The 27,211-nt window shown below is 46.3% G+C and overlaps 1 protein-coding gene across 3 annotated transcripts in view; it reads left to right on the top strand.

Annotated features, from left to right (window-relative positions):
• Positions 1-27,211, top strand: part of NDUFS1 (NADH:ubiquinone oxidoreductase core subunit S1) — a 1,009,292-nt gene that overhangs the window by 84,005 nt on the left and 898,076 nt on the right. For all 3 annotated transcript variants that reach the window (XM_069615565.1, XM_069615566.1, XM_069615564.1), the window contains exon 5: positions 7,876-7,952. In XM_069615565.1, coding sequence (XP_069471666.1) covers positions 7,876-7,952 — 77 coding nt within the window. The remainder of the gene's footprint in view (positions 1-7,875; positions 7,953-27,211) is intronic.

The raw sequence follows: 27,211 nt of genomic DNA, 5'->3' as shown, positions 1-27,211 counted from the left end.
AAAAGGCACACAAGCCGGCAGCTTGGGTCAGAGTTGAGAGTGGACACCCTCGACACCTCCCTGTGCACTCAACGCTCTGGAGTGACTTCTTGGTTCAAGGTAAGCGATACCTTTTCTCCCCATAATACCTTACGTTAGAAGAAATGTTTGTGGCTTGATTCTCCTCTGTGTAGCAGCGATGGGCCCAGGTCAGATTCATCGATCTGGTGAAGAGAGGATGGTTTCCGACGGGGAGGTCTGGGCAGCAGCATCGCGAGAGGACCCCTGGCATGTATTTATCTAGCTTCTGTTACGCTCACCTGGTCTTTGGAGGGACGTTTGGGCACGCTAGCAGCCCTCCCTGGAAGTGAATTCCTCTTGTCAGGCTTCTTCCCCTGCTCTTGTGCTGTGGACTGCGCTGGTTGTTGGCACTGCCTCTGCGAGGATATGAGAGATCGTGAGAAGTCTGCTGTCTCTCTCTCGAACCCTTCTTCCCAGAATGTGGTGAGCATGTGCCGACCCATATAGTCTCACCTGTTGATTGATGATGGCGAGCTCTCCGTCCTGCTTCTCACAGCAGGAGCGCATTGAATGGACCGATTTCCTTCACTGATCCATGTGCGTGTCAGCCCAGACCGGCTGTGGCTGAACCACTCCTAAAGGTAAGTGTCTTTTGGCTTTTAAAATATTGTAATGTTGATTCTTGGTTATTGGCCGTATCTTTTTAATAATGTCTTTCCTCTGCTTTCTCCCAATAGGTGATATGCGGCCCAGCGGTGCAAGAAGTGAGGACAATTGGGAAGAGATTGGAGTCCACGATGTTCCAACAGATGGTGAGTGTTGGTTTTAGGTCAAGCGCGAGAATTTGTCAAAGCACGACCTTAAACGTAATGTCTCCGCGATTTCGAACCTTGTCTTTGTCTCTTTCCCTCGCAGGCTCCGTCTGTCACGACGTCGGGCTGGAGCGCTGCTATCCGGAGGTCTGGAGATGGAAGATGAATGCCAGAGTCCACGATGATGCGTGCTGAAGGAAGCGGATTGCAGGGTAAGTGCTGCGGCTGGTAGGTGGAGACAAGGTAAGATGCGCTCTGGTGAGTAGCTGGAAACAGGTAAGATGCGCTCTGGCTGGTAGCTAGAAGCAGGTAAGTTGCGCTTAGGCGGCGGTGAGCGTTACGCTGCAATAGCAGAATAACGCGTATCGCGTGCTGGGAGGCAGAGCAGGCTTATATAGCCTGCTCTGGCCACGCCCATAGTCCTGATTCATCGGCCCCACTGCCACTCCTAAAAGGATGCGTACACGTGCATTCTGCCTCTTCCCAGCAGCCACGCCCGACCCAATGCACATGGGGTCCCCTGCAGGGGAAACATTTATTTATGAGCCTGATGCCAGCTTGGCTCTCCAAGTCGTATTGTCCCCAAGGGCCAATAAAAGGTTGTGTTGCACCTTGATCTCGTGCCCTGATGGTGCGGGGTCTGGGGTTCAGGGCCGATGGCCATGACAGCTTCTTTGGTCAGTCTGTGTTTTTGATGTCTTTTTCTCAGCACCAACTAAGGACAGTATTTGCCCGGGCAATCTAAGATTCCTGGAGTCCTGCACTCTGGTGAGGCAGATTGTGTCTCTGGAGGTTCACCTGGAGCTCAGCAAAGATTTGGACGGATTCGGCCTCTCATAGACTATGCTCTGCAATTAGGTCAGAGCTCTCCTAGCGGTCTGCAGGTCTGGAGAGGGAGATGGCTCAGATTGTAGTTCGTCTCAGGGCTAGTTGGTCCCACCAGCCAAAGAGGAGTCATCGTCCTCTTCGGAGCTCTTCTTTCGAGTGGAAAACTGGATGAGGACAGCAGTGGTCACTTCACTGTGTTGCAAAGGGTCTGCAGGCGTCTCTGGTAGTCTTCTTCGGTTGCTTCAGTTTCCAGTGGTCGACTTGCCTTTCACCTCAAGAACCACCCCTTTTATTCAATTTCAGCACGCATACTCCTCTGCAATCTATCTCAGCAGATTACAGAAAGGGACGGTGGCTGTCCAATCGGGACAGCCAGCTACCCAGTGGACACTGGCTCCATTCAGGCACTCGGGCAGAAAGGGGCTGGGGAGTGAAACTCCTCCCCGTCTTCCTGCCTGCCGAGACACACTGGAGCCTACATGGGGACACCCAAGGGTTCTTGCCAAAGGCAAAATACACACATACCTCCCCCCTCCTAGAATGGTAGAAGGGTAACAAAGGACTGCCACACTAGAAATGGTGAAAAAGGAAAGGAGCCACCATGTTGGAACATAGGTGACCCTATTGACCCTATTGACCCTATTGTGCACAACCGGGACTGTGAATACAGTCTGCAGTAAAAAAGAACCCAATAGCTGATAGAACATGTCCACTGCCACCAGCCATGACAAGAAGGTTGTCAGTGACTAAAAAAGTCACAGGAGCATGGAAGGGGAATACTAGGTATCCCCTTAGCACTCCACATACGGTGGTGTGTGCTAATGTCTCACAGTATAAAGTCTTACAAGGGATACAAAGTATCCCTCTTTCATTAAGAACTGTAGTTATTTGGGGATAAAGCAAGAATCTCAAAGGAGAACCCAAAGGGTTCCCAGCAACACTGCCCATAAGGCGCTGTGTGTGCTGCAAAAGTCAAACACAGATGCTTTAAAAGAGATGGGGGGGGAAGTTTACTCCATAATAAAAAGTAAAACACAGAGAACAGGGTTCCAAAAGTTGGAGCAAATCAGAATGAATGAGGGAAAAAAACTCTATATCTTTCAGGATAGAAAGAAAAGGGTCCAGAAGTCCAGCAAAAAGGTCTGGGGGACTCACTAGGAGAGGGGGATGAAGCAAAAACATGATACTTTTCCATACACTCATCCCTCCCAGACTAAGGCCTGGATGAATCTCTTGGTCCAGTCGGTCATACATTGTGGAGAGACCATCAGCATTCTTATGTTGGGTACCTGACCTGTGCTCAATAGTGAAATCAAAGCCTTATGGACCACCTGAGCAATTTTGGTTGTTTGTTTGAATCCTGACAGTAGTTCCATAGAGGTGTATGGCCTGAATGTAAAGGCCCATACAATAGAAAAAACATTCATATTGCATTGAGGCCCACCTGGATTCCCTATCTTTTAGTTTTCTACTAATCAAGCCAATGGGGTGCTCCCTGCACTTGCTATCAAAGTGACTCCATATTGCTCCTATCCCTGTGTTGGAAGCATCAGTCTGGACTAAGAAGGTCTGAGTATAATCTGGAGCTCTCAACACTGGAGCCTTACAGAGGGCATCTTTCAGCCCCTGAAATGCTTTTTCACAGTCCTCTTTGACACTAATGACAGTTCTACCGTATATCTTTATATTATCGATAATACAGTAGAACTGTCATTAGTGTTGAACTCTAACAATTGTACCGCAAGCAACTTCCAACTAAGCAGTGGCCTTTGAAAAGTGTTTATAAGTATTCCTATATGTGTTGCTTAAGTGATCCAAGTATTTTAAGACATTCCTTATGTAAATATAATAAATATATATTTTAATATAGCTTAATTGGTGTAAGTGTTTCTGTGAACTGCTGTACTAACTGGCTTCATTATACTTACCTATAACCCATATATTCCTTTTATAAGCCTGAATGCTCTGCCCCACTACCAAGGTTATCTGAGTAGTACAGACTGATACTAAGAGTTGGGGACCTGTATACCATTGGGATAATTTTATGAAGTCTTGCCTCAAGTGGACGTTAGGGGAGTTTTCCCAACAAGAATCTGCAAACTCTCGACCAGTGAGACAAGGTGCCGCCCCCTGCAGTTCTCCAGCGCAAATAGGGGGGACCTTGCAGGACTTCCTTTTTCCCCACCATGAGGGTTGTTCTCCGCCATGTGATTGAGGTGTATATCTCCCACCTATGTTATCTTGCCGGGGGGGGGGTCGTAGGAGGTACTCCTGAGGTCGTCTGCATTGTGGTGGTCTTCGTGTTGGGAAAGAGTTGTCCATCTGTCCAGTCACTGGAACGTCTTGCTCGAGCCCGGAACCACCGACTAGCTGGACTCAAATTCTGATGTTGAACGTGACCTCTGCAGCAGTGAACCGTTGAACCCACTTCAGTGGAACCAATACACAGTTAGTGGGCCTAGCAGATTTGGAAGCCCCAGAAGTGATTACTGACGTAATATGAGTACAGGGGGTTGACTTTATATTACTGTTCCTACCACCTCTCCTTTCATAGGGGTTTTACCGGCGCAAGGTCCCAACTCCCTACCTATGCCTTGCCAGGTCATGACTGGTGGACTTCTGACCGAGTATACCCCTTACCCACTACCAATCTTCAAGGTGGTGGGATAGCGAGACGACCCTTAAAGAACTTTGCGTGCTTTGTTCTTAATTACTTGAAACTCTTACACCTACATGTTGCTTTGCTAACACTTGTTCTGTCTTCTTAAGACTCCTAACTCCCAACAAAGGGCTAACTTTGGGACTTGCCGCTTGTAAGGCCCTAGGCTCTATCTCCTTTGACACGGAAGACTTTTCAAAGTACAAGGCCTTATTTTTTTATAAGGCAATTTAACTGTGTTTTACTGTTCTTAAATACCTGCGTCTAACTGTTTTATTACTTACCTCTGCTGTCTTCACTGGCTTTACTACATTTACAGTTTTCTAGTGTTCATACTTCAATCTGATCTACTGCTTTAAAAAAGTGTTGGTGTTCTTCAGCAAAATTAACCCATGGTGAATGTACCTATGTTAATAGTGTACATTTAGTAGTTTTGCTTGCCTGTGATTTTCAGTGATACAAATTTGTTTCAAGGCCTAATGAATACTACTTTACTTTTTTAAAAGTTTGCCTGTCTGGAGTGCTCTGTATGTAGTTAACTGAACCCTTCACGACCCCACACTCTTCTAAGTGTAAGCTTTACTTTTCAGGCACACTACCTTGATAGTTTGGCTTGAGTTTAGTGACTTTTCCTGTTCACCAGAATATGAGGGTGGACTCTCAGAATCTCTCCACAGGGTTGATTCTGAAAATCGATCTTAACCACCACCATGAAGGTCTCACAGCCAAGAGGTATGTCTGGAAACGTGGAAAGTGGCATATTTTGCTCCATCATGGGGTATCTAGACTGGCCTGTGGAGAAAAATAAAGGGGGGCGCGTATGGCGAGGGCAAGCGGGAGGAAGTAAAGATGAACATCCAGTGTTGGGGACAGATTCTAGTAGAGGTAAGTGGGAGAGGATAGTGCTTGTGATTGTATGCATATCGACTTGGCGAAACCTGCTCAGACTAGGAGTGCAGGAAAAAGGAGAGCAATTCTAGGATATTTAATTGTTAGTACGTTTAGTAAGTGTGTGACTGTGGGTACATTCAAAATGTTTGCACGTGTTCCCTTGAAGCATGAGGGTTTTTTTGTATTTATTTTTTGTGCGAAGGTTAAGTTTCACTGTCCCGTGGCAAAACCGAGGAACTTAATCCTGGGACTGCCAAGCCCAACTGTTAGAGAGGACAGAGTAGTGGTTGACTGTGTAGAAGGTCAACTCTGTAGACCGCATGATGCATAAGGAGCCTAGAAATGGGAAGGTACAGAAGGGCGGGGACTGTTAGTGTTCCAGGCTGGCTTGGACATATGTAGTATATCTGGTGCAAGGAACTGTTTGCGGAATGCACGTGGTGGAAGAGAATCTCCAATATATAACCTTGAGGAACCACATTCTGTAAGTTTGGCGAGGGAAATCTCCTGTAACATAGTATTGCTTTAATAAGTAAGGGGTGGAGGGTGGCTAGTGAATAAATACAGACATGCCCCAATACATTTTATCTGCAGTGTAAAATGACAATTGCTTTATCGTTTCTTCTTCTGAAGACGAACATACTTGTGGAATAAATATATGGACGCAATTAATAAAAGTGGAAACGTGCACTACAAGTGACTGGGAGTTTTATTTGTACGTTTGGTGAAGTTCCAGTTGCGTCCCCTGACCTATAGCTCCCTCGTTTTCTGAAACAAGAAGGAAACTGTGATTCAGGGAGGCGCAAAGGTGGCAGCAGGAATTAATGAATGAATGAATGAATGAATGATTCCACACTGGACAACAATGAAGTTCTATAGATCCCTAAAATGTACTCCAGAAGCTGCATTTGAATGGGTAGTCTGAGCAGAAGCATGTTATTTGTGCCTACTGACTGATCCTCGCTCCCTCCCCATCATCACATAATGGTTTTGGGGATCTAGTCTCAACTCGGTTACATACACTATACTTTGCACACATTCTTTCAGATGTTCCTACGACAATAACAATTCTTCTCTCGTTCAGCTGTTCTTTAGTGCTTGGTCTGCAATCTAGCCGAAACCTAAAAGAAAACAAAGATTTTAAAATATGCTAGTATTGAAGAGGAAACGGGTTCGAAAATGCACACTAATGTAACATCCAGACATAGATTTGACCTCGCATGTTACTTATTCCGAATTTTCTTTAGAAATTAAAATGTCTTTATTTTTACATATTAATGTACCATTTTTGACGAAATACATTTCTAAATATATCAAGTTGTTTGTTTTTATTTCTTCAATAAAATGCCTCCATCCCCAACCTCACCAGGACGGCATATTTGTTTTTTATTGCCACAGATGATCTTGAAAATTAAAATTTCATAATGCAGACCCTCTGGTACGGATTCTGAGGTTTGCTGGAAATTACAGTGTGACACTACCCAGCGATGATCCTGCCCGATTTGTTAATGGGATATCGGTGAGGCTGCTAATTCGTGGGTGGGATACCACACCATTTTCACAAAGGGTTCTGGTGATGCAAGATTCTTTTATTATCCAAGTATGAACTGAGCAAGATGTAATTTAAAAAAAAAAAAAAAGAGAGAAAATATGTCAACCTCAACAAGGCTTTGAAAGATTATAACCATAATATAGTTGCATCCATTTTAAATACTGTGTGTTGGAAAGTTAATACACAACATTGTTTCTTCGCAAGATGGCAAAGCGCAAATCCGAATGGTCAGAAAATGAATTTGTTAGTAAGGGCGCTGTGACCAAATGCCATGAAGTATAGCCTAGTGTTGCTCAAGTGCTCCAGGTTGCCCTTTAATACGAGGGTAGTACTCCAATATCGTAGGGTGTGTCTCTCACTTTGCTCAATAAGCCAACCTGCCTAGTGTGCTGCTCGAACACACTGGAATGGCCGATTTTTACTGTGTACCAGTCTTTGTTAAAACATTGGCAGAAAATGACCATGCCAGTTTCAACGGCATGCTGCCTGTTCTGCACCGGTTTTGCTCAATGTCCTGTGGTTCCTACAATGTCTCTATAAAAACATTGTCCCCAGAAAATTACCCAGTCATTTTTGTGGCCGTTTAAAGAAACACTCTTCCCTTGTTGTTCCTCAACACTGCCCCCACTGTCCTATTTCCTCGAGAACTGCACTATGTCACTTAACATTGTCCATGCCACTATATCCTGCCCCCAGAAATACCCAATGTATATCACGTTGCTTTTAAATTTGCCCCTTGCTTTGCCTGATAATGGCTCTAGTTGCTTCGTATCTCTCACTTTGGCCTAGTACGGTCCGTGCCATTAATTGCCCCATGCTTCACGCTTATTGTTGTATGAGGCAATACTATCAGATGACTGTCTGTTAATTGCATTCATACCGCACACTCTCAGGCATCTTGGTGCAAGAGTTCCACGGTAATCAAGCAGCTAAACAACTAAAACAGGTTTTCAGGGAGTGCCTGAATTAAAGGTGATTCTCTGCATGACCTTCGAGAGCTTTGCTAAATTCAGCTGCAGTCTCCTATTTTGTGTATATATAGTAGGCCTCACGCTAATATATAAGGACTACTATTCAACGTGCAATAGTGTTGTTGGGCTACTTGCTGATTGTGTTTACTTTTATCATCACAGCCAGTCGCAGCTTGCGCCATGCCAGTTATGAAGGGCTGGAACATCCTGACAAATTCTGAAAAGTCCAGGAAAGCAAGGTACTTTTGTTTTTTTGTGATTGGGCCTACTTCAGTGCAAATGTCTTGTACTTTTTCTATGTGATCTATTGAATGTGCACATTTATGTGTGCATGCAACTTTTTACGATGTGCAACCAAGATCATTGACTGGATCTCAAATGTTACACCATAAGTGTCTAATTTTTAAGAGCAACATAAAGAAGAGAACTGAATTTTAGATTGTTTTCTGGGATCACCCTACTAATCCTCCGTTCTTTTGGTACAGCCAAGGAGGAACTCATTGCCCTCAGAGGTAATTAAGTTTACATTACAGTGTGGCTTTAGAAAATCAAAGTGGTGCAGACGGATAGGAAGTAGTAGTAGTAAGTTAATTTCAGTTTACAACCATAAAACCCAACATAACATTGTGCATACAAAGTAACATTTAAACGACTTTTTTCATAATGCATATAATGAAACAAAATCCAAAAATAAAATACATCATCAAAATAAAACCTATACACAGGTTAGAAAATGGCAGCTTCTCACTAATATTACGAATAATAATCCCCTTGGAATTCGACCTCATGCACACAACACTTCTATGTTTGTTCATTGCTTTGTATAGACATATTCCCACCTCTCTCCAGGCAGCTCCTGACCGCACTCAAGTATACAAACAAATCGGGGCAACACTGTGCACATATTTTTTTCATGAGTGATGATCGCTTATTAGCTTGTGTGTTTTTGCTTAAAAAAAGGAGATGCATCAGGGTATCAATAGCCCTGTTGCTGCATCCATAAAGGGACTCTAAATTCTCTACCGCCTCCCTCACGTTTTGCCAATGTCAAACCTTTTGGAAGTTGTTGAAAATAGGCCTTTGTGATCCATCTACTTTCTTGTGAATGGGTCATATGCAAGTGAGTAAGTCTTCTAAACCTGGATTAGATTTAGCTGTAAGGTAATTCAGTATGAGTATTATATCTCTGGTGCTTTCCAAAGGCTGTACGTGACTTTACTTTTGACATACCTAATTTGGTGATTGCAGTCCTCTGGTATAAGATCGAACCCCTTCCCAAACAACACATCACTATATTCTCTTGTGTTAGGCAAGAATTGATGTAGTAGCCCTGTGGGAGACTATACAACACCTGTCCTCTTGGTGTTGGGTAACCCACCTTATGGTGTAGGCCTGTACTACACAGGTTGGTGGTGTGACTGAGCAGCCAGGCTCATCTCAAGAGGGGTAAATGTGAGCTGTAGAGCTGTAGCAATGCAATCCACAAATACAAGTAGCCAAGTTGCACTTACACTCAAGGTTTCTGTTATAAATATTTATTTAACAGTTTTTAAATGAGCATTTTTTAAAAAGGGCAATATATGTAACAATCAAATATACTTTAAAACACATTTCCAGAATCAACACAAAGCTAGTGGATGATCTTTAGAGATGCTTCTTACATACTTCCTACACCCTGTGGTGACTTTACTAACTAGGACAGTAATGGCATTTATTTATCACTAGTACACTTTGTAGATTCTGAGGTTTGTAGAAAGGAAAGGTTAAGGGAAGGAAAAAGGTTAAACTGGTTCTCGGATCATGTGAGCCCTTACATCCTCTTATGAAGTCTAGATAAAAACCTTCCCAGCAATAACAGTTAAAAACCAAGTTCTCACCTATGAGGGACAGTAAGTATCAAAGTCAAATAGACTAGAAGAGTCTGTAGGGAGCCAGAACAGCCAAAGTCAATTGGAGTACAGCCTATGGAGATGAGGCACTTCTTAGATAGCAAAGTCTTGCACAAAGTTAGAGAGTTTGTTGAAGAAAAATCATTGTAGGGTCACAAGCTGTTACACTTGTGAAGGGTAGAGCTGAAACCAACTCTAGCAAAGTAGCTACTGCAAGTCTCAACTGAGAAGAGCAAAGCTAAGGACACTGAGGTAAGTACCGCAAGTCAGAACAGTACCTTAAGTTGGAAGAATGGTCCAGCTGGCTTCTTTCTGGTTGCAGGATGCAGATCCTGGGTCTCGGTCGTGGGGACAAGAGGGAGGACGCCTGTAGCAATTCGGAGGTCGGCGGCAGCTATGGGCTCTTTTCAGGTCAGCAGCACTTCGCGGTTTCAGCGCTCGGTAAACCGCACCACTGGTGATCTTGGATACCGGTTGGGCTTCCTTCACTCCTTGAGTCCTGCATTCTGGTGAGGACTCAAGCTCTGGTCGTCCTGCTTCTGGAGGGTCCTGGGGAGACTCCAGGAGCTTCTGGCCAGATCAGACATTGCACTTTACTATGGATTTCTCGACCCCTGGCAACCTGTTCCTGCAGCAGCAAAGAATTACAGTCGGTCGGGGAAGATGGTCCAGTAGAGTTTCTCAGGTTAGTTGGTCCCACTAACCCAAGGGAAAAAGTCGTCCCTTCCGGAGCTTCTCTTATCGATTTAGAAAAAGGAGTTTCAGCACAGCAGGAGGGCTTCGCCGGGAAATTAAGGTCCAGGAGGAGGCAGCAAGCTTCGTTCACGGTTTCTTCATCTGGTTGTTCTTCCCAGTGGTCGACTCTGCCTCTAGTCCCAAAACCCTCGCCTTTTAAGCAGGTTTCTCCCATTCATACACAGCCTAGCTATCACTCAAGCAGCAGGGTGGCTGTCCTGAAAGGACAGCCCGCCAGCCAATCAGGACTGGGTGCATTCAGGTTTCTCTAGAGACAAAGGACAGGGGCGTTTCGGGTACCTCCCTCACTTCTGCCCTTCCAGACACACTAGAGCCAGAGGCGGGTTTCAGTACTGAAGCCTGCCAAAGGCAAAATTAACAAAGGGCTCAAACCTGGCTTGGCACGCAGAGTAAAACCCAAGAAAGACCTCACAAACAGAAAAAGGGGGAAAAACAAGACTGGGGCCATTTTGACAAAATGATCACCCATGGGTGCTGTACTGCAGCTGAGGATTCAGCCTGCGGTAGCAAAGCACAATGGTAGGAACATTAAACCACTGACACCAGCCATTTAAAGTAGTGAGGGTAACATAAAAAATGTCACATGATTAGGTAGGAGAAGGGGCTACTAAGTAACCTCACGGCACTCCACATAGGATGGTGTGTGCTGGACCTACAAAGAGAAAAGGCAAGTAAAGTCAATTTCACTTTACTATTCTTGGGAACAGTAGTTCACACAAGAAAATGTATTTAAACCTTATGAGAAATCCAAAGGATTTCTCTCTGACACTGCACTGAAGGTGCCATGTGTCGCCATACAAAATGTAGATGCCTATGGAGTTTGTCAGAATCCAAAAACAAAGGGTACACATAATCCAAATCGGGTCAAAACACACGAGAGAGTGAGAAAGGGCTCACTCACTTCAGGGTTAAAATTAAAAAGTCCAGCAAAAGAGCTGGGGGTCTCTAAGGTTGAAGGGAATTGGCACAGAAATGAGAATTCTCCCCAACACTCTGTTGCTAAAGTCATTACAGACCTCCAACTACAGGATATTTTTCCAATAAGATGATTTCATGATGTTGTTAATTATGACTTGTTAGCATTAGGCCAGGATTTTTACATATGGAAAGCCAGAGCAAAGTGGGTGATGCCTTAGTGGAATCAGTGATATAATCCTTACCCGTTTCCAGGTATACCAACTCTTAAGTGGTGGTAATCGAGAAACTCCACATTTTATTTAAAAAGCCCAGTTCAATTCTTTCTATTTGTAATACCTCCCTGTAACCCCAAATGACGACTCCATGGCAAGCCTGGCAGTCAAATTGATCCCTGAAGGCTTCCAAAAGGGGCTTTATACTGCCTCTAAGGATTCCATTGCTGGTTTAGTCACAATTGTAGAAATTAGAAATGTTTTTTTCCATTTCAAATTATCACAGATACAAATTCCCAAAAAATGGTAACGTTAGCAACGTAGTGATGGTACTACTGGACACAATGAATCAACATTTGAAATTGTCTCCTTACCCAGCCACATAAAAGCCAATTATTGCTAAATGAATGTTATGGTGGCGCTTACCCGTATAATGCTCAAAGGTAGAAGGCCATGCTTGCATGGTGTTTTGTGTCCTCGAGAGAAGGACTATGTCATCTGCATAAAGAGGAATTGCTGCGAGTCTTGTACCTAATATAGGGTATGCCACTGGCTGCCACTCTCAAACCTGCCTCCACATCATTAATGTAAATTGAACACATTCTCGCACCCTTTGTTCTATGAAATGGCCCTGTAGTATTCCCTTGAATACAATACCTATTGCTAGAGCTTAGGCGGAATTACATTTGGCCTAAGATCTACAGGGAGCTAGGACCAACCCCTTCTTATGAAGAATTTCCCACAGTACCTGCCTGACTGTACAATCAAATGCAATGCACTTTTGAGGTAAAAAAGGTTAACCTCAATGTGCCCTTTTTGATAACGCATTTGCATGAAATTAAGGTTAGGTTCAGGCAGTGATATCGGTCTATAGTGCATTGTTTTCTCACTAGTCTGCCACTGGCCTATTTATTGCTGTCTCAGAATATCCTAGGCCCTCCATCATAGGGGGCAAGAAGAATCCTGATTTGAGTCCGGTACATAGGATAGAAACGGACTCCAGATATGGGAAAAACATAGGATATGACACTCCTTAATCGAATAAGCAATTCTTTTGCAGAGATTTTGAAAAAATGTATTCAAGTCCAAGTGTTCTGTCCTTAAAAGCAATACTATAGCCTTTTTAGTGGCTAATGGCAGATGTTGAATATACACACTCCAGACCATGGATCGATAGCTTGTACATCAACAAACATCTGGTGCTGCTGGCAGCATCCTATCAATGACAGTTATAATCCCTTCAGGTTCTTATGTCTTTAGTTAGGGGAACATCCACAACTGTATGGAGGAGGTTTTCAGCCAGCACTGCAAAATCTTTAACAAACCAAACATTTCCCACAAACTCTGGATCAGTGTCAAATTTCACCCAAAGTTAGACTCTTCTGTGCTGTCTAAGCAATCACTCGTAACAATTTTAAAGCAGTTTAAGAATGTTGCTCCTGCGGCATTAGGAGCACATATTTCTAAAGCACATGGGCCAGTAAGATTCATATTACTGCCCCTCAAAGAGGAGAGCCATCACAATTGCAGACACGATTAGCAAGAACGCCATTGCATATTATTAGGAATAAGACCATCAAGCCGAATTTGCAATATTGACCAGCAAGCAAGAGATCAGCAAAGCCCAACGGGCACTGGATTAGCAATAATGAGTAGACAGGAGATCAGCAGCTTTGACTTTATGAAATGGTATTAATCAAGATCGCCAGACTGCATTAGAAATAATGATTTTATGCAGGATTAACACTAATAATGCATCAGACAGTTCAAATAGTGTTGCACAGATATCAAACCCACCCCCATTTTCAGAGTCCAAGCTCCACCCTAAAACACACTTCTAATGGATTGTGTCCTCCTGTGGATTCCTCATCTGGGATATTTATTCTCCTGTTTTGCAGCTCTCTGAAAACGTTTTCTCATAAGAGGGCGTTGTGTGCACTGGCGTCGATGGCAGTCTCTTCGCGGCAGGATGTGACGTCGATGTGTGTACAAATGCCACACTCAGTACCCCGTGACCTTGGTTCCTTTTTTGCCTGCCCTACACACTACTCAAGAACTTGGTATCAGAGAAATTCTCTGAAGCATTTCACTTTCAAAACATTCCCTTCAACCCTCTAGTTTCAAGAAGTGCTGTGATTGCGGTGCATAAATGTTGCTCACTGATCCTCAGTTTGTTTATGGTGACTCGGTACCGAACACTTGGTGGTGGATTGCGGCTCGTGTCAAGTTATGACACCTAATGCCTTAAAAGCAAGAGCCTCCAAATTGGCCCTGGGTCGCTTGTCTTTGAAGTCTCCAAGTACGACACCTTCGAAGCACAGACCTGAGGAAAAGAACTCTACAGCCGATAAATCACCTTACAAAGCGAAAAAAACAGTTGAGAAAACACTGTAAAAGATCTTTTGAGGAGCGACTCATCATTCCCCTTCTTCATCAACGAAGAAGAAGAGAAGGAGACGGAGACATTCGTCTGAAGACTCCTCCCCAGAAAGACAGGTTCATTTTCGGTCTAAATCCGCCTCAGCAGAAAAGTCGGAAGAGTTTTGCATCAAAATGAGGCAGGTGTTTGGGAAAGCGGGCACACCCATTCGCTCTTCCTCTGGGAATAATACTATTGAGCCCACTGCCTGACAAAGCCGGACGGGACTCAGTTCACCAACCACCTTGTGTGCTGACGAGACCGGTGAAATCCTCGATTCGAGGACTGCCGATGCTACCTACATCGGCGGCTTCTGCATTCTTTGACGTTCCATCGGCGCAGCTGTCAAAAAAAGGATGAATCGATGACAGTCGAAGATTCCTTGAGTAGATTTACTAAGTCTAGGAGGGATTTGATGGCCTCTTTTCAGGGCATATTCGATGAGGATGACAACCCGGTTCCCTTTGGGTTTAAGGGCTATCGCACCTAGACTCCCTGCACGATGCAAGTGGCCTGGACACACCACCTGAGGTAGAATTCCCACAACAAGACCCTCAAGTCCACTCTGTGGCATACAGGAGGACAATGGCAAAGGTAACTGATGCCTTTAGGTTGGGATCCCCCACCCAGTGACATAACAGAATGTACTTGACAGAGCTCAGACAAGGGCACAAGCATTGAACCTGTCCTTCCCTTGGATAGTGCCATCAAAAATCCCCTCATGGAGCTATGTAAGACTCCCTGTTCGGGACCAGCAGTCCACAAGGATTTTACCAAGAAATACAGACCAGCTTTGTCTGACCCAGGATTCCTTATCCGACACCCAGCAAATGATAGTCTGGTAGTACAGGCTGTAACTGTTCATAACAAGGCTAGTGCCTATCCATCTTTACCCCCTGACAGGAATGACCAGTGTCATCACACTCTAGCAAAAACATTTTTTGCTTCTGGCTTTATGGCAGTAAAAGCGGTTCATGTTTCCTGTGCACTGTCTAAAAATACATACACAGTCTGGTCTGTCATAGCTGAGGCAGCAAGGCACATTCCTGAGAGTGGAAATGAGGAAAGGATTCTTTAACATCGCGGAAGACTGAAAGGAAGCCGTGTGTCAATCCCTTCAGTCTGGTCTCGACACAGCCAAATGATGTCTGAAGATCTATGGCAGCGAGTTCCGTCATGCGAAGATTCGCCTGGCACAGAGCCGGGGTTTGGGCAGGACGTTCAAGCAAAAATGCTTGACAGGCTTTTTGATGGCACACACCTTTTTGGTCAAAAGGCAGATGACTGCCTGGAAAAATTGCAGGCTTCTTAGGCTGCAGCAAAGTCATTGGGTGCGGGAAAAAGACAACCTGCTCAACCTTCCACATAATGGAAGAGCAAACCTCTTTGTTACTGCAACTATGGACAACAAGGTAAGCAACCTGGTTCCCTTCAAGATCAGGAGAGGTTTCTCTCTACTTTCTAGAGGTAGAGGAAGTAAAACGGTATTATATATATATATATATAGGTTTGGCGTTGGGTGGGGGGTTGTGGGTTCACAATTCGGTCAATTGTGAAAAGGTCAATTGTCATTCGAACAGTTGTAAAACGAACAATTCGTATACAACCGGTAAAACGCACACCGCATTCAACATCTGTCCCCTCCACTGTGGCCCCTGCCACAAAACCTCTGTAAGGACTTCGTCTGTCACACTATTCACAAGAATGGTTTGCCATTACTTCAGACATGGGCGCTTCAGGTAGTTTTGCAGGGATACTGCCTCCCATTTTTAAAGGAACCTCCGGATTGCATTCCTCTGGCCTGACCAACTTCTGTTTCAGACCCACTGCTCCTGCAATAGGTTTCCTCTCTTCTAGAGAAGGGTGCCATCGAGTTGGTCGCTGTGCAGGAAAGGAACAGGGGGTGGTACTCCCACTATTTTGTGGTCCCAAAGAAGGACAGAGGTCTGCAACCTATCTTGGAGCTGATGAACTTGAACAAGTTCCTAAGGAAGGACAAGTTCAAGATGTTCACATTATTCCCAGATCCTCCGGCCCTAGAATTGGTTGATGTCACTCGACCTTCTCGGACTCTTACTCCCATGTGCCACCCCTACCAAACCACAGGAAGTATCTGAGGTTCGTCATAGGCAACACTCCTCTAGTTTCAAGCTCTGCCTTTTGGGCTTACCTCTGCCCCGAGAATCTTCACCCAGCTTTGGTGGTAGTGGCAGCCAGTCTCGTGAAAGGAGGGATTCACATCTTCCATCTAACTAGATGATTAGTTAGTCAGGGCTCGGTCTCCGGATCAAGCCCTTGATCATCTCAACTGCAACAGACCCCTTCTCAAACGCTCCAATTCATCGGTGCGGTTCTGGATTCGTCCTCTGGTGAGCCTTACCGACCTCCGAGGAGAGGGCTCTACACATACTGCAGATGGTCACCAAATTCCAGAACGCCCAATACCACCTGGCCTTAGACTTCCTATGGTTGCCCAGCCTCATGGCATCCTGTATCTGCCTGGTGCCAGAGGCTCGATTGAGAATGAGATTGCTCCAATGGGCCCTCGGGTCTCAATGGTCGCAGTTCTCTGGCAGCATGATGCTCTTGATTAAAGTCCTGAGCAGGGTCACTCAGGATCTCCTGTCATGGCCCCAGCAAGCCTTGTGGACGATGCAAAGGGACTTGAACTTGGCCCTTACAGCCACCAGGAGCTAGTGGAGAGATTTCAGGGCTGGAGAGATATGGGCCTTGGGCTTAAGGCCAAGGACAAGCCTTGCAGTCCTGTTCTGGATTAGTTTGAGGGCAGAGAGTAGAGGAAGGCAGATTTAGAAAGAGGCTGTTGCAGTAGTCCAGCCTAGAGAGAACCAGGGCTCTGGAGACGGTGAGCTTCTGGGGAAACGTGAGAAAAGGAAGAATACCTCTGAGTAGGTGCAGCTGGTAGTAAGCCTTCTTTGCAAGGCCCGTGATATGAAGAGAGGAGGAGAGACAGAGACAGACCGAATGAGGAGGATCTCTGTCTTACTGGCAGTAAGGCAGAGATCGTTGGAGGCGCACCAATCCTGAATCACGGATAGACAGGAATGAGCGAGAGAGGAGGCTGAGGAGAGCCTGAAAGCATGCAGAGTGTCACTCATAACACTGAGGAGGATGTAGGGATCGGGTGGGCCAAAGGGGCCAAGTAGACATTGATGAGCCAGGGTGAAAGGTTACAGCCCTGGGGAACAGAGAGAGGTGGTGAAGAGAAGGGAATTGAGTTGGACCTTGGAGGGTCTGTTCCCGGAGGAAGGAGGTTGACTGATCCGTGATGCCCAGGTTCTCAGAGTCGATTGATCACAATGGCGTTATTGACAGTGTCAAAAGCAGAGGAGAGGTCAAGGAGGATGAGGACAGATGGGAGACTGGAATCAAGATTAGTGAACAGATCTTCAAGAGTGTTCAGGAGAGCAGTTTCTGTGCCTCTGGCTGCTCTGAAGCCTTACTGATGGTCATAGAGACAGCCAACCGATCCAGTGTCGAGAGTGAACTGGGAGATGGTCAGCTTTTCTGCTAGTTTGCCCAGGAAAGGAGTGATTGAGATGGGGCGCGTTTGCCATATAGGTAGGACCGGCAGAAGGCTTTTTAAGGAGGAGGTGCACAAGGAAGGTGCCTGAGGATGAGTATGAGGAGAGCGGGGCGGGGTGGGGGGGGTTAGGGTCCAGTGTGGAAAGAGTGATTGCAGAAATCGGCCAAGACTGGAGCAAGGCTGTCAATGTGGTCCTTGATGGTTCTGGAGGAGCAGGGGAGCACCTGTTTGGATGTCGCCTTCATAGATCGGACTTGTGGAGGAGGAAGGATGAAGGAAGGAGGGAGGAGGAGGAGGAGCTTCCCCTCAGCCACCCTGCACTGGCGTTTCAGGGCGGGTCCTACCAAGAGCTGCACTTGCGGGTAGGCTTCAGACGGATTCCCATGACGGCGGCAAGGGCGTCCAGAGTGTTGGAGATAGAAAGATGCAGGTTAGAGAGGACTGTGTCCAAGTGTGAGTCGGGTGTCGGAGGAGCGGAGAAAGTTTGCGGCAAAGGCATCCACTGCCACACGCTTCATGGGCTGAATGACTGAGGAGTTAGGTGGCAGTGCTGGTGTGGGCTTGGCCTGAGGGTCAGAGCGTTTCAGGTGAGAGAAAGTGGTAAGGCGGTTAGAGAGAGGGGGGATGTCTGAGGAGATTAGAATGTCCAAGGTCTGTCCGGCAGAGTGTGTCGGACCAGAGGGTAGAATAGAAAGAGTGTGTTGCGGAAGAGCACAGAGGAAGGATTAGAAGCATCCAGGTGGATGTTTAGGGCTCTGAGGGAGAGCAGAGGTCAGGTCAGCCCACTCTGAGAGGAAAAGGGCAACCTGGCCAGGTGGCCTGTACATGGTGGCCACAGTGAGAGAGAGCGCCTGCACACCAGGCATTAAAAGGAGGAGTAGGCCTGCGTAGGAATGAAAGAAGCAGGGGCCTACTCTGGAAAGATCAGAGCTTCTCCACCTCTGGGTCGGTTAGTTCTGGGTTCGGAGAAGATCTTATCTTATAGCCATCAGTGAGGAGAGTGTCAAAACTCACGACAGAGCTGTGCGTGATCCATGTCGTGAGAGCGAGAACATCCAGGTCAAGTTCTTCAAGGAGGTGGCAGATGTCAGAGGAGTGTTTGACAGAGCGAGAGTTGAGAGTAGCAATGTGGAGCAGATTCTCACATTTGAAAGACTTCCAGGGTGGCGTACAGGCTTGAGGTACGGCCAGCAGGAGCGATGGAGGGCCCCGAGAGGGGGCAGAGGTGGTAGCAGGGGGTGGCGTAGTACCCAGGGAGGCGAGGAGGACCAGGAGGACCTCCCACTGAGGGCCACCATTAATGGGAGAGGAAGAGATCTGGGGGTGGTCCATAGGTTTGGTGAGGGAACGACAAAGAGGATGTTGGGGAGTACGTATGGAGGAAGCACTGGTGTAGGTGTCGGCGGTAGGGAGACCAGGATGTCCCTCTTGAACTTCTTCCTTCCAGACTTAGTGAGAAGGATACGATAGGAGCTAGAGTAGCAGTTGGAGAAGATGGGAGAAACAGCACCATAGGGGGTGCAAGGGGGAAAATAGGTGGAGGAGGGAGCGAAAGAGAGAAAGGTGTGATGCACAGGCCAGCACTGCACCATGGAGGATGCGCAGAGGGTCACACAGGAGGGAACACACAGGAGGAGCAGTCGGGTGACCCACAACAGTACCCACAGCGGGGTGGGGACTTGGAGAGTGCGAGAGAGCATAATGGGACATCAGCACGAGAGGTGTAGGGTTACTCCCCCTGTGCAGAGGGGCAATGAAGCTCTGGTTTTGGGCATTTCACAACAAGATCTTACCGTCAGCAATTCACCTTGCTAAGAAGGCGAACATGAGGGCAGATTCCCTGAGCATGCAGGGCTCGCTCTTCCATGAGTGTAGAAGTTCTTCTAGAGATCTTCACCATTTGGGGAATCTGAAGTGTATCTGTTTGCATCCAGTGTGAGCAGGAATTGCAAACTTTCCTGATCCAGGGAATTTCCTCCGAGGAGTGCTAGGGGATGCATTGGTGATGGACTGGAACTTCCAGCACCTGTATGTGTTCCCACTGATTCCAGTCATGCCTCAAGCGATCACAAGGTTCAATAGGTACAGACCAACCATGATCCTGATTGCCCCAGACTGAGCCAGGACGATATGGTACCTGGACCATCATAGCCTTCTGTCCAGTCTTCCCTGGAGACCAGAACTTCTCTCGGGACAGGACAGGGGGTGCAGGGGCTGGGGGGGGGGGCTAGTTCTCCAACTAAGCCTGCACATGCTCAATCTGCACACCTTGCTTCTGAAAGGCTAAGGTACAGGGATTGCGACCTTCCGGAAGACGTGATGGAGGAGTTGCATTTGGCCAGAAGGCCAGCAATTAAAGCTCTATACTGCTTCTGTTGTAAGAAATTCTGTACTGGGGCACTGCACAGGATGTGGATCCCTTTGTACGCAACACCTCAAGAGAGCTGTCTTTCTTCATTTGACAAGACTGGTGTTGCAGAGAATAAAGATTTTCCATAATAATTTACTAGAAATTCTTGATTCTATTAAAGACACGGAGGCGAGCATTATGCTTCTTTCTTTTTAATTATTTATATAAAGAAAGCTCAGCAGCAAGGTATTTTAAGCACTTACATATAACAAAACTCATTCTGAAAGTGTGTTGGTAAAATACATAACACAAACTATAAAATACATAGTCCATAACATTAACAGGATAACGGTAGAAAAACATCAAATCCCATGATGCTCCAAAGGTCATCAGTGTCCATGGTCACGTGGTACTGTCCTTCCAATGAATGCGCAGGTGCTCCCAGCCGTCCTGAACAAGAAATAACTTCCTCTTTCAAGGCTGTGAACTTGCTGTCTTGATAGAATTCTAAACCTCGTTAAACCAGATGAAGGATCCGTTGGCACGCAAATTAGGTTGACTTGTCTGTAGAGGCTGCCAAGGAAAAATAAAATATATTAACTCTTCCGTATAACAACCCTAGTTCCCTTAAAGGGGTGGGAGAAAAAAGCATCTTATTATTGTTACACAATATGAGGTTAGACCAACAGATTGAAACAATGAGTCATTTTTAAGCAGTACGCAATATGCTTTTCTTCGATGGGTGGGATAATGCTCGCCTCTGTGTCTTTTAATAGAATCAAGAATTTCTAGTAAGTTATTATGGAAAATCTTTATTCTATGTCAAGACTGGAGGCTCACATTATGCTCGTTCAAAGCTTACTTGCCACTATCGAAGCAGGTTGTTCTACTGGTTTTAAGTAGAATTCTTTAAAGATCGATTTGCCTGCACAATCAGCCATCCTCATGATGTCCTCTAGACGGATGCCAATCTGAAAGGCTTTTGAGGCCATGGCTCCTCTGACTGAATCCCTGCTTGGGTAAGCGTCCAGCGCACCCAGCGGGCTAAGGTAGGGGCTGAGACTGCCTTGTGGGGCTTGTGAATAGCTATGAGAAGTTGGCCGCTCGGAGTGGATCTGAGCGGAGCTGTTACTTTTTCATAGGCTTTCAAACACTGAACCACGCATAGCTTGGGTTGTTCCCTAAAAGCTGGGTAAGAGATCACTCTTGAATCACATTTAGTTCTTTTTCTTACGTGAAAGACAATACCGTCAGGGGAAAAAGACCTACCCTCTAGATCCATAGCTCTAACATCCGATACTCTCCTGCAAGACACGAGACAAAGCAAAGTAGTAAGCTTGCCGGAGAGTGCCGTACGCGATAACTCTTCGTTAACTGGCCATGAAAGGAAAAGATTGAGCACCTTATTAACTTCCAAAGTTTGTTGTAACGGGATGGAGGTGGTACTGTAAGGCGGATACCTTTTAACAATCTGCAAACTAGGTGATGTTCTCCAGCTGGGGGCCCCTTGTATGAAATTGTGGCCTGCAGAGATCGCTGATCGATATGTGTTTACTGTTCTGTAAGCCAGGCCTCTTTCTACTAAAGAGGCTAAAAAATTGAGAATTTCTTCTAGAGGCGCTGAAACTGGATGCAAGCTCCGGTCCTGGCGCCATATCCTCCATGTATTCCAGGAATTGGAATACTGTTTGTGGGTAGCAGGGGCCCAGCTTTCTTCAATGAGATGGATTGCTTTGGTGGGCATGCCCGGAGTCCTCCATCTTGCCCTGAAATCCTCCAAGCTGCTAGAGTCAGTGACCCGGAAACTAGCAGGGGGTGAGCCTGACCCCACGGATCTAATAGGAGATCCTGATACCGGGGTAGAAGGATTGGAGAATCCGTGGAAAGTTCCAGAATATCTGGATACCAGGTCTGAGAAGGCCATACTGGTGCTATGAGGACCAGTTCTGTTTTGTCCTGATGGACCTTCGCCAGTGTCCTCGCTATCATGGAGAAGGGGGGGAAACGCATAGAGAATCCCCTGCGTCCAGGGCTGCAGGAATGCATCTGTCGCTGACGCTGCTGGGTCGGGTCTCCAGCTGTAAAACACAGGAAGTTGAGTGTTGAGCCGAGACGCAAAAAGGTCTATGGACAGGGGACCCCAGTACTGAAGTAAGCGGAGGAATATGTTCTTGTCTAGACTCCAATCGATGGAATCGGAGTAATGGCGGGAGTGCCAATCCGCTATTACATTCTTGAGACCCGGCCGGTATTCTGCTGTGACTGAGATCTGATGATCCAAGCAAAAATGCCAGAAGCCTTTGGCGAGCTCTGCTAATGGACGAGACCTGGTACTACCCAGATGATTGATGTATCTTACGGCAGATACGTTGTCCATCATTAGCAGAATGCAACAGCTCACTTTTTGTCTCTGGCAAAAGAGCGTACTGCGAAAGAGCCTGCGAGAAGCTCTAGGCAATTGATGTGCATTTCTAGCTCCTGTGGAGACCAAGTTCCTCCAGTGGCTGCTGTGCCACATCTTGCTACCCATCTGGAACAACTGGCATCCGATTCTATGATGATATCTGGAGTAAAAACAGAAGATGGCTCTGCCGTTCCAAGCCTCCATGTGTGATAGCCACCAATTTAGCTCTGTCCTCGCTTGAAGTGATAGTGTCAATCGTTGAGAATAAGAGAGACTGTTTCTCAGGTGTTGGCCTTTCAATCTTTGAAATTCCCTGTAATGTAAGGGACCCGGAAATATTGCTTGAATGGACGAGGACAGAAGTCCTATCACTCTTGCTAGCTCCCGTAGTGAGATTAAAGTCCCTCTGTACGAGCCTGCAAATTTCTCTTTTGGTTGAGTGCATCTTGGCAGCTTGAAGACGAAGCTACGAATTCTGGGTTTCTACAATGAACCTGAGAAATTCTAGATTACTGGAAGGACAAAGAGCCGACTTCTCCCAGTTGATGAGGAAGCCGAGACTGTGGACCAAGTTTATAGCTAGTTTGGTTTGCTCTTGCACTAGCTCTTGAGATTGAGCCATAAGAATAATGTCGTCCAGATACATTTATCAGGCGGACGCCTTGTTCTCGTAAGCGAGCTACTACGGGTCTCAACAGCTTGGTAAATACCCAGGCAGCTGAAGAGAGATCTAAGGGTAAACTCGTAAATTCCCAATCTTTGCGATACCAAGAAAATCTTGAATAATCTACTTGTTCCGGATGAATCGGCACCGCGAGATGAGCGTCTTTGAGATCTAAACCTACAAGCCAATCGTTCGGCCTGAGAAGGTCCCTGAGCATGTGGATACCCTTCATCTTGAAATGTCGATAAACTATGAATTCATTGAGTGCTTTCAAGTTTATCACGGGCCTTATTTTCTCCTTCCTGCGCACTAGAAAGATTGGGCTGAAAAACCCGCCGGGGTCGAGCAAGGCCGAATCGCTCGCTTCTGAAATAGACTGAGAATTTCTCTGTCTAACGCTTTCTGATCTGGCTCTGACATTATTATAGGGGCAGGGGAACTGGGCTGAAAAGGTTGAGCAAAGAATTCCAGTCTCCTGACAAAGCGTCCCAAGCTTCTGCAAAGAATGTTAGCCTCCCCCCAATGGGCGTGAGTGGCGCTGTTATCATTAGACTGACCTGAGGGTTGTTGAGCTCCATTCCTCGGTCCTCTCCTCCAGTAGCGGCCTCTGCTACGTCCTCTGGAGGGGAAAAAGGTATCGGCACGATCTTGCCAGGTGTTCTGCTGTTGATAATGAGGTCTTCTGTCGAAGGCATAACGGCCGGAAGAGCGACCTCTCCCTCGACCGGCCCTGGTGAAAACCTTAGATGAGAAAACCTCCTTGATAGAAGCCTGGGCTTTATCCAGTGCTGTAAATGTCCCTACGAATTTGGACATCTCCTTCATAAAAGGATCTCCAGAGTAGCCCTTGCGCGGCGGCGCCAGACTCTGTGTTCGCCAATTCCGCCAGTTTTGAATCCATTTTGAATAGTATGCCCTTCCTACGCTCGGTAGAAATAGCGCAGCTTGCATTACCCAGTAGACAGATGGCTCTTTGAGCCCAACCGGAGAGAATGACCGGATCGATTGAAGTTGAGGAGGTGGAGGCTTCCTCTGCCAGCTCTAATATTTTTGCGAGAGGACCGGCAACGTCCAATAGTTTATCCTGGCAGGACTTTCAGGCTCTGTCTATACCCTTTCTAGGGTCCTTCACAGCTGTGGCAGGAATCAACTGGCTCGGGGGGGGGGGGGGGGGGGGTGAGAGAGCTTTTGCTCTTACGAGCCGGACTACTTCCCCCTTGGGTAAGGTGTTTTCTTTTCTGGGTCTTCTTTCCTCTCTTTGGAGAATGCCCTCGCATGCGCTCTTCCATATCTTCCAGGTGCTGCTGTATTGGTAGAATCATACCTGTTACAGCTTTTTGTACGCTGTTTTTAACAGCGGATCCAAGGACCTTTTTGTAGGCTCCTTTCCATTGCCACCTCATCTCCTGACCAGTCCTGGTTTGGTTGAGGGGAATATTGTGCTGCCATGTTAAAATCACCTTCCCCTTTTTTAAATATATATTCTGGGCTTGATCACCTTCTCTCACTGGCCCAGATCTTTTATTAAGCCAGAGCTTTTGCCTTTACTGATTGAAGGAGTATCGCCTTCAATGTTGTCTGGCTAATGAGGGCTGAGCAGACCAAGCTGTATGCTTTGGATGCTGCTAGCGCTCCCACTTTCCTTCTGTGTGATTTTTTTTTATTTTTTTATTTTTTATTTTAAAGAATCAGTAAGTGAAATTGACAAGCTCCTGCTCCGGCGCTCGCACTCGCATCAGCTGTTATTTTCTGTCACAACGGAAATGCTCGTACGAGCGCCGGAGCTCGAGAAAGGGACCAGAGAGAGCAGGAGCTCCCTCTGGTGCCGCACCAGCGCGCCGCGCTTAGTTGCGTAGTCCTCCCCGGAGCCCACGTGTAATAGCGGGCCGGGGAGGCGGAGAAAAGATAATGCGGCGCCGCGGCGGCTTGATTGAAGCCGCAATAACAACAAAGATTAAGATCTATCACGTTCCGAACGTTCGTTTAATCCCCATTGACACCGATGTCAGCAGGAAGCAGCTGGCGTTGGTGAACAACGATGAGGGAAAAAACGAAGACAAAACGCCGTAAATGTAATGCAAGCAAAGTAAGCTATGCCTAGAGTAATTCGCTTATGAAAACAAACGCTCATAAAATTAAACGTTATCGGGAAAGGACAGACAAATACTGCAACTATAAACAGTTCTGAACAAGAAATTACTTCTCTTGCAGTGAGCAGCAAAGAAAGAGGAAGTTATTTCTTGTTCAGGACTGTTTATGGGAGCACCTGCGCATTCATTGGAAGGACAGTACCACGTGACCATGGACACAGATGACTTTTGGAGCATCATGGGATTTGAAGTTTTTCTCCCGTTATCCTGTTAATGTTATGGACTCTATGTATTTTATAGTTTTGTGTAAGGTATTTTACCAACGCACTTTCAGAACGAGTTTTGTTATATGCAAGTGCTTAAAATACCTTGCTGCTGAGCTTTCTTTATATGAATAATTAAAAGAAAGAGAAGCATAATGTGAGCCACCGGTCTTGCCATAGAATTCTCAGACATGTGTTAATTCCTCTCTACCTTAGAGACCCCCAGCTCTTTTGCTGGACTCTAGGACTTTTTCATTTTTACCTGGAGAGAGCGAGACTCCTTTTCCCACTCTCTCATGTATCTTAATGTGATTTTTACTTTTTCTTTTGGTTTTTGGAGTCTGACAAACTCCATAGGCATCTTTTTGTATTGTCACACAGCACCTTCAGTGCATTGGCACAGGGAAGTCTTTCAGATTTCCTCAAAGGTTTAAACACCTTTCTCTTGGATAACTACTGTTTCCAAGAGCAGCAAAGTGAAATTGACTTTACTTACACTTACACATTTCTAGACCCAGCACACACTATCTTACGACAGGGTGCTGGAGGGGTTTCATAGTATCCCCTTTGTCTAGCTTCTCATGGAACAATTTTAAGTTACCCTTTCCTTGATGAATGGCTGGTGGCAGTGGTTTACTTTTTACTACCGTGGTGTGTCTTTACCGCGGGTTGCGTTCGCAGCTGCCGTAAAGCACCCTTAGGTGCCCTTTTCATCAAAATGGCCCAGGTCTTCTTTTTTAGCCAGTTCTTTGTGGAATGGTCCTTGAGATTTACTGTGTGTGTCAAACCAGGTTTGGTCCCTTTGTTTGTTCTTGTCATTGGCGGGATTCACTAGTGAAGCCCGCCTCTGGCTCCAGTGTGTCTGGTGGGGGCAGGAAGTGAGGGAGGTGCCCAACTCCCTGTGCTTAGTCTCCTACGTGACAGGAATGCACTCCTAGGTGATTGGCCGGCTGGCTGTCCGGCAAGGACAGCCACCCTGCTGAGTGATTGACAGCCAGGCTGGAATGAATGGGAGAAACCTGCATAAAAAGCAAGGCTTTTTGGCTTGGAAGGCAGTCGACCACTGGACGAAGGAATCCGAAGAAGAATTTGAAGACGCCTGCTGCAACTCCTGGACCGTTGGTTTGCCTGGTGAAGCCTTGCTGCTGTGCTGAAACTCCAAATTCGTATCAACAGAGAATCCCCTGCAAGGGCAACTTCTCTCTTTTGAGTTGGTGGGACCAAGCTGGTTGAATTTCCAGAGTTGCTGCTGGAAACCGAAACGCCAGGGAAAGGAACACCAGTTTGTGTGTGTTGCTTTTAAGTTGGCCAAGAGCTCCAGGAAGATCCTCCAGACTCCCAGGAAGCAGGTCTGACCGAGCCTGAGCCCCCTCAACAGAGTGGGACCCCAGATGCAAGGAAGGCGCACCTCGACAGCCAAGAACCACAGTGTTGCTGATTGCAGTAGATGCGAGGAGCTGATTGTTTGAAGTTTGCCGGTTGCCATCCGTGACCGTCCCGTTGTAGTGCAGGAGTCCCCAGAAGTCCTCCCTCTCATCCCCACGACTGAGGCCAGGAACAAAAGGATCTGGGCTGCACGGGAAAAGAAGTTATCTGCTGCATTTTTCTTCTACCTAAAGGTACTGTAAAGTCTGAGAGAACTTTCCTCTGTGTGTAGATTTGTTTCTACTTCAAAAGTCTCCCGGCTTGTGGCCCTAAGTTTGATTCATCATTTTCACTAAAGACTTCTAAAAACATTGTGCAAAGACTTTTACTCACCTGCAAGAAGTGCTGCAGCTACATAGACGTTTGCCCATTGACATTGGCTTAGCCTGGTTCCTTGAATGACTCTTCTCTCCTCTGTTATACGTTGGGGGTCCAAAAGTATTTGCCTGCTTTAAGAATATTTGTGTTCTCTTGCTTGTTCTAATAACTTTCTTTTGACACTCTCAAAGCCTACTCTGAATGTAAAAGTAATATATTAATGGCCACAGTGTCCCAGATATTTAA

The sequence above is a fragment of the Ambystoma mexicanum genome, chromosome 9, assembly GCF_040938575.1.
Source record: "Ambystoma mexicanum isolate Mex_15411 chromosome 9, UKY_AmexF1_1, whole genome shotgun sequence".
In the NCBI taxonomy this organism is placed as follows: Eukaryota; Metazoa; Chordata; class Amphibia; order Caudata; family Ambystomatidae; genus Ambystoma; species Ambystoma mexicanum.
Note: the sequence above shows the minus strand (reverse complement) of the source record. Positions and strands in the feature narration are given on the sequence as shown.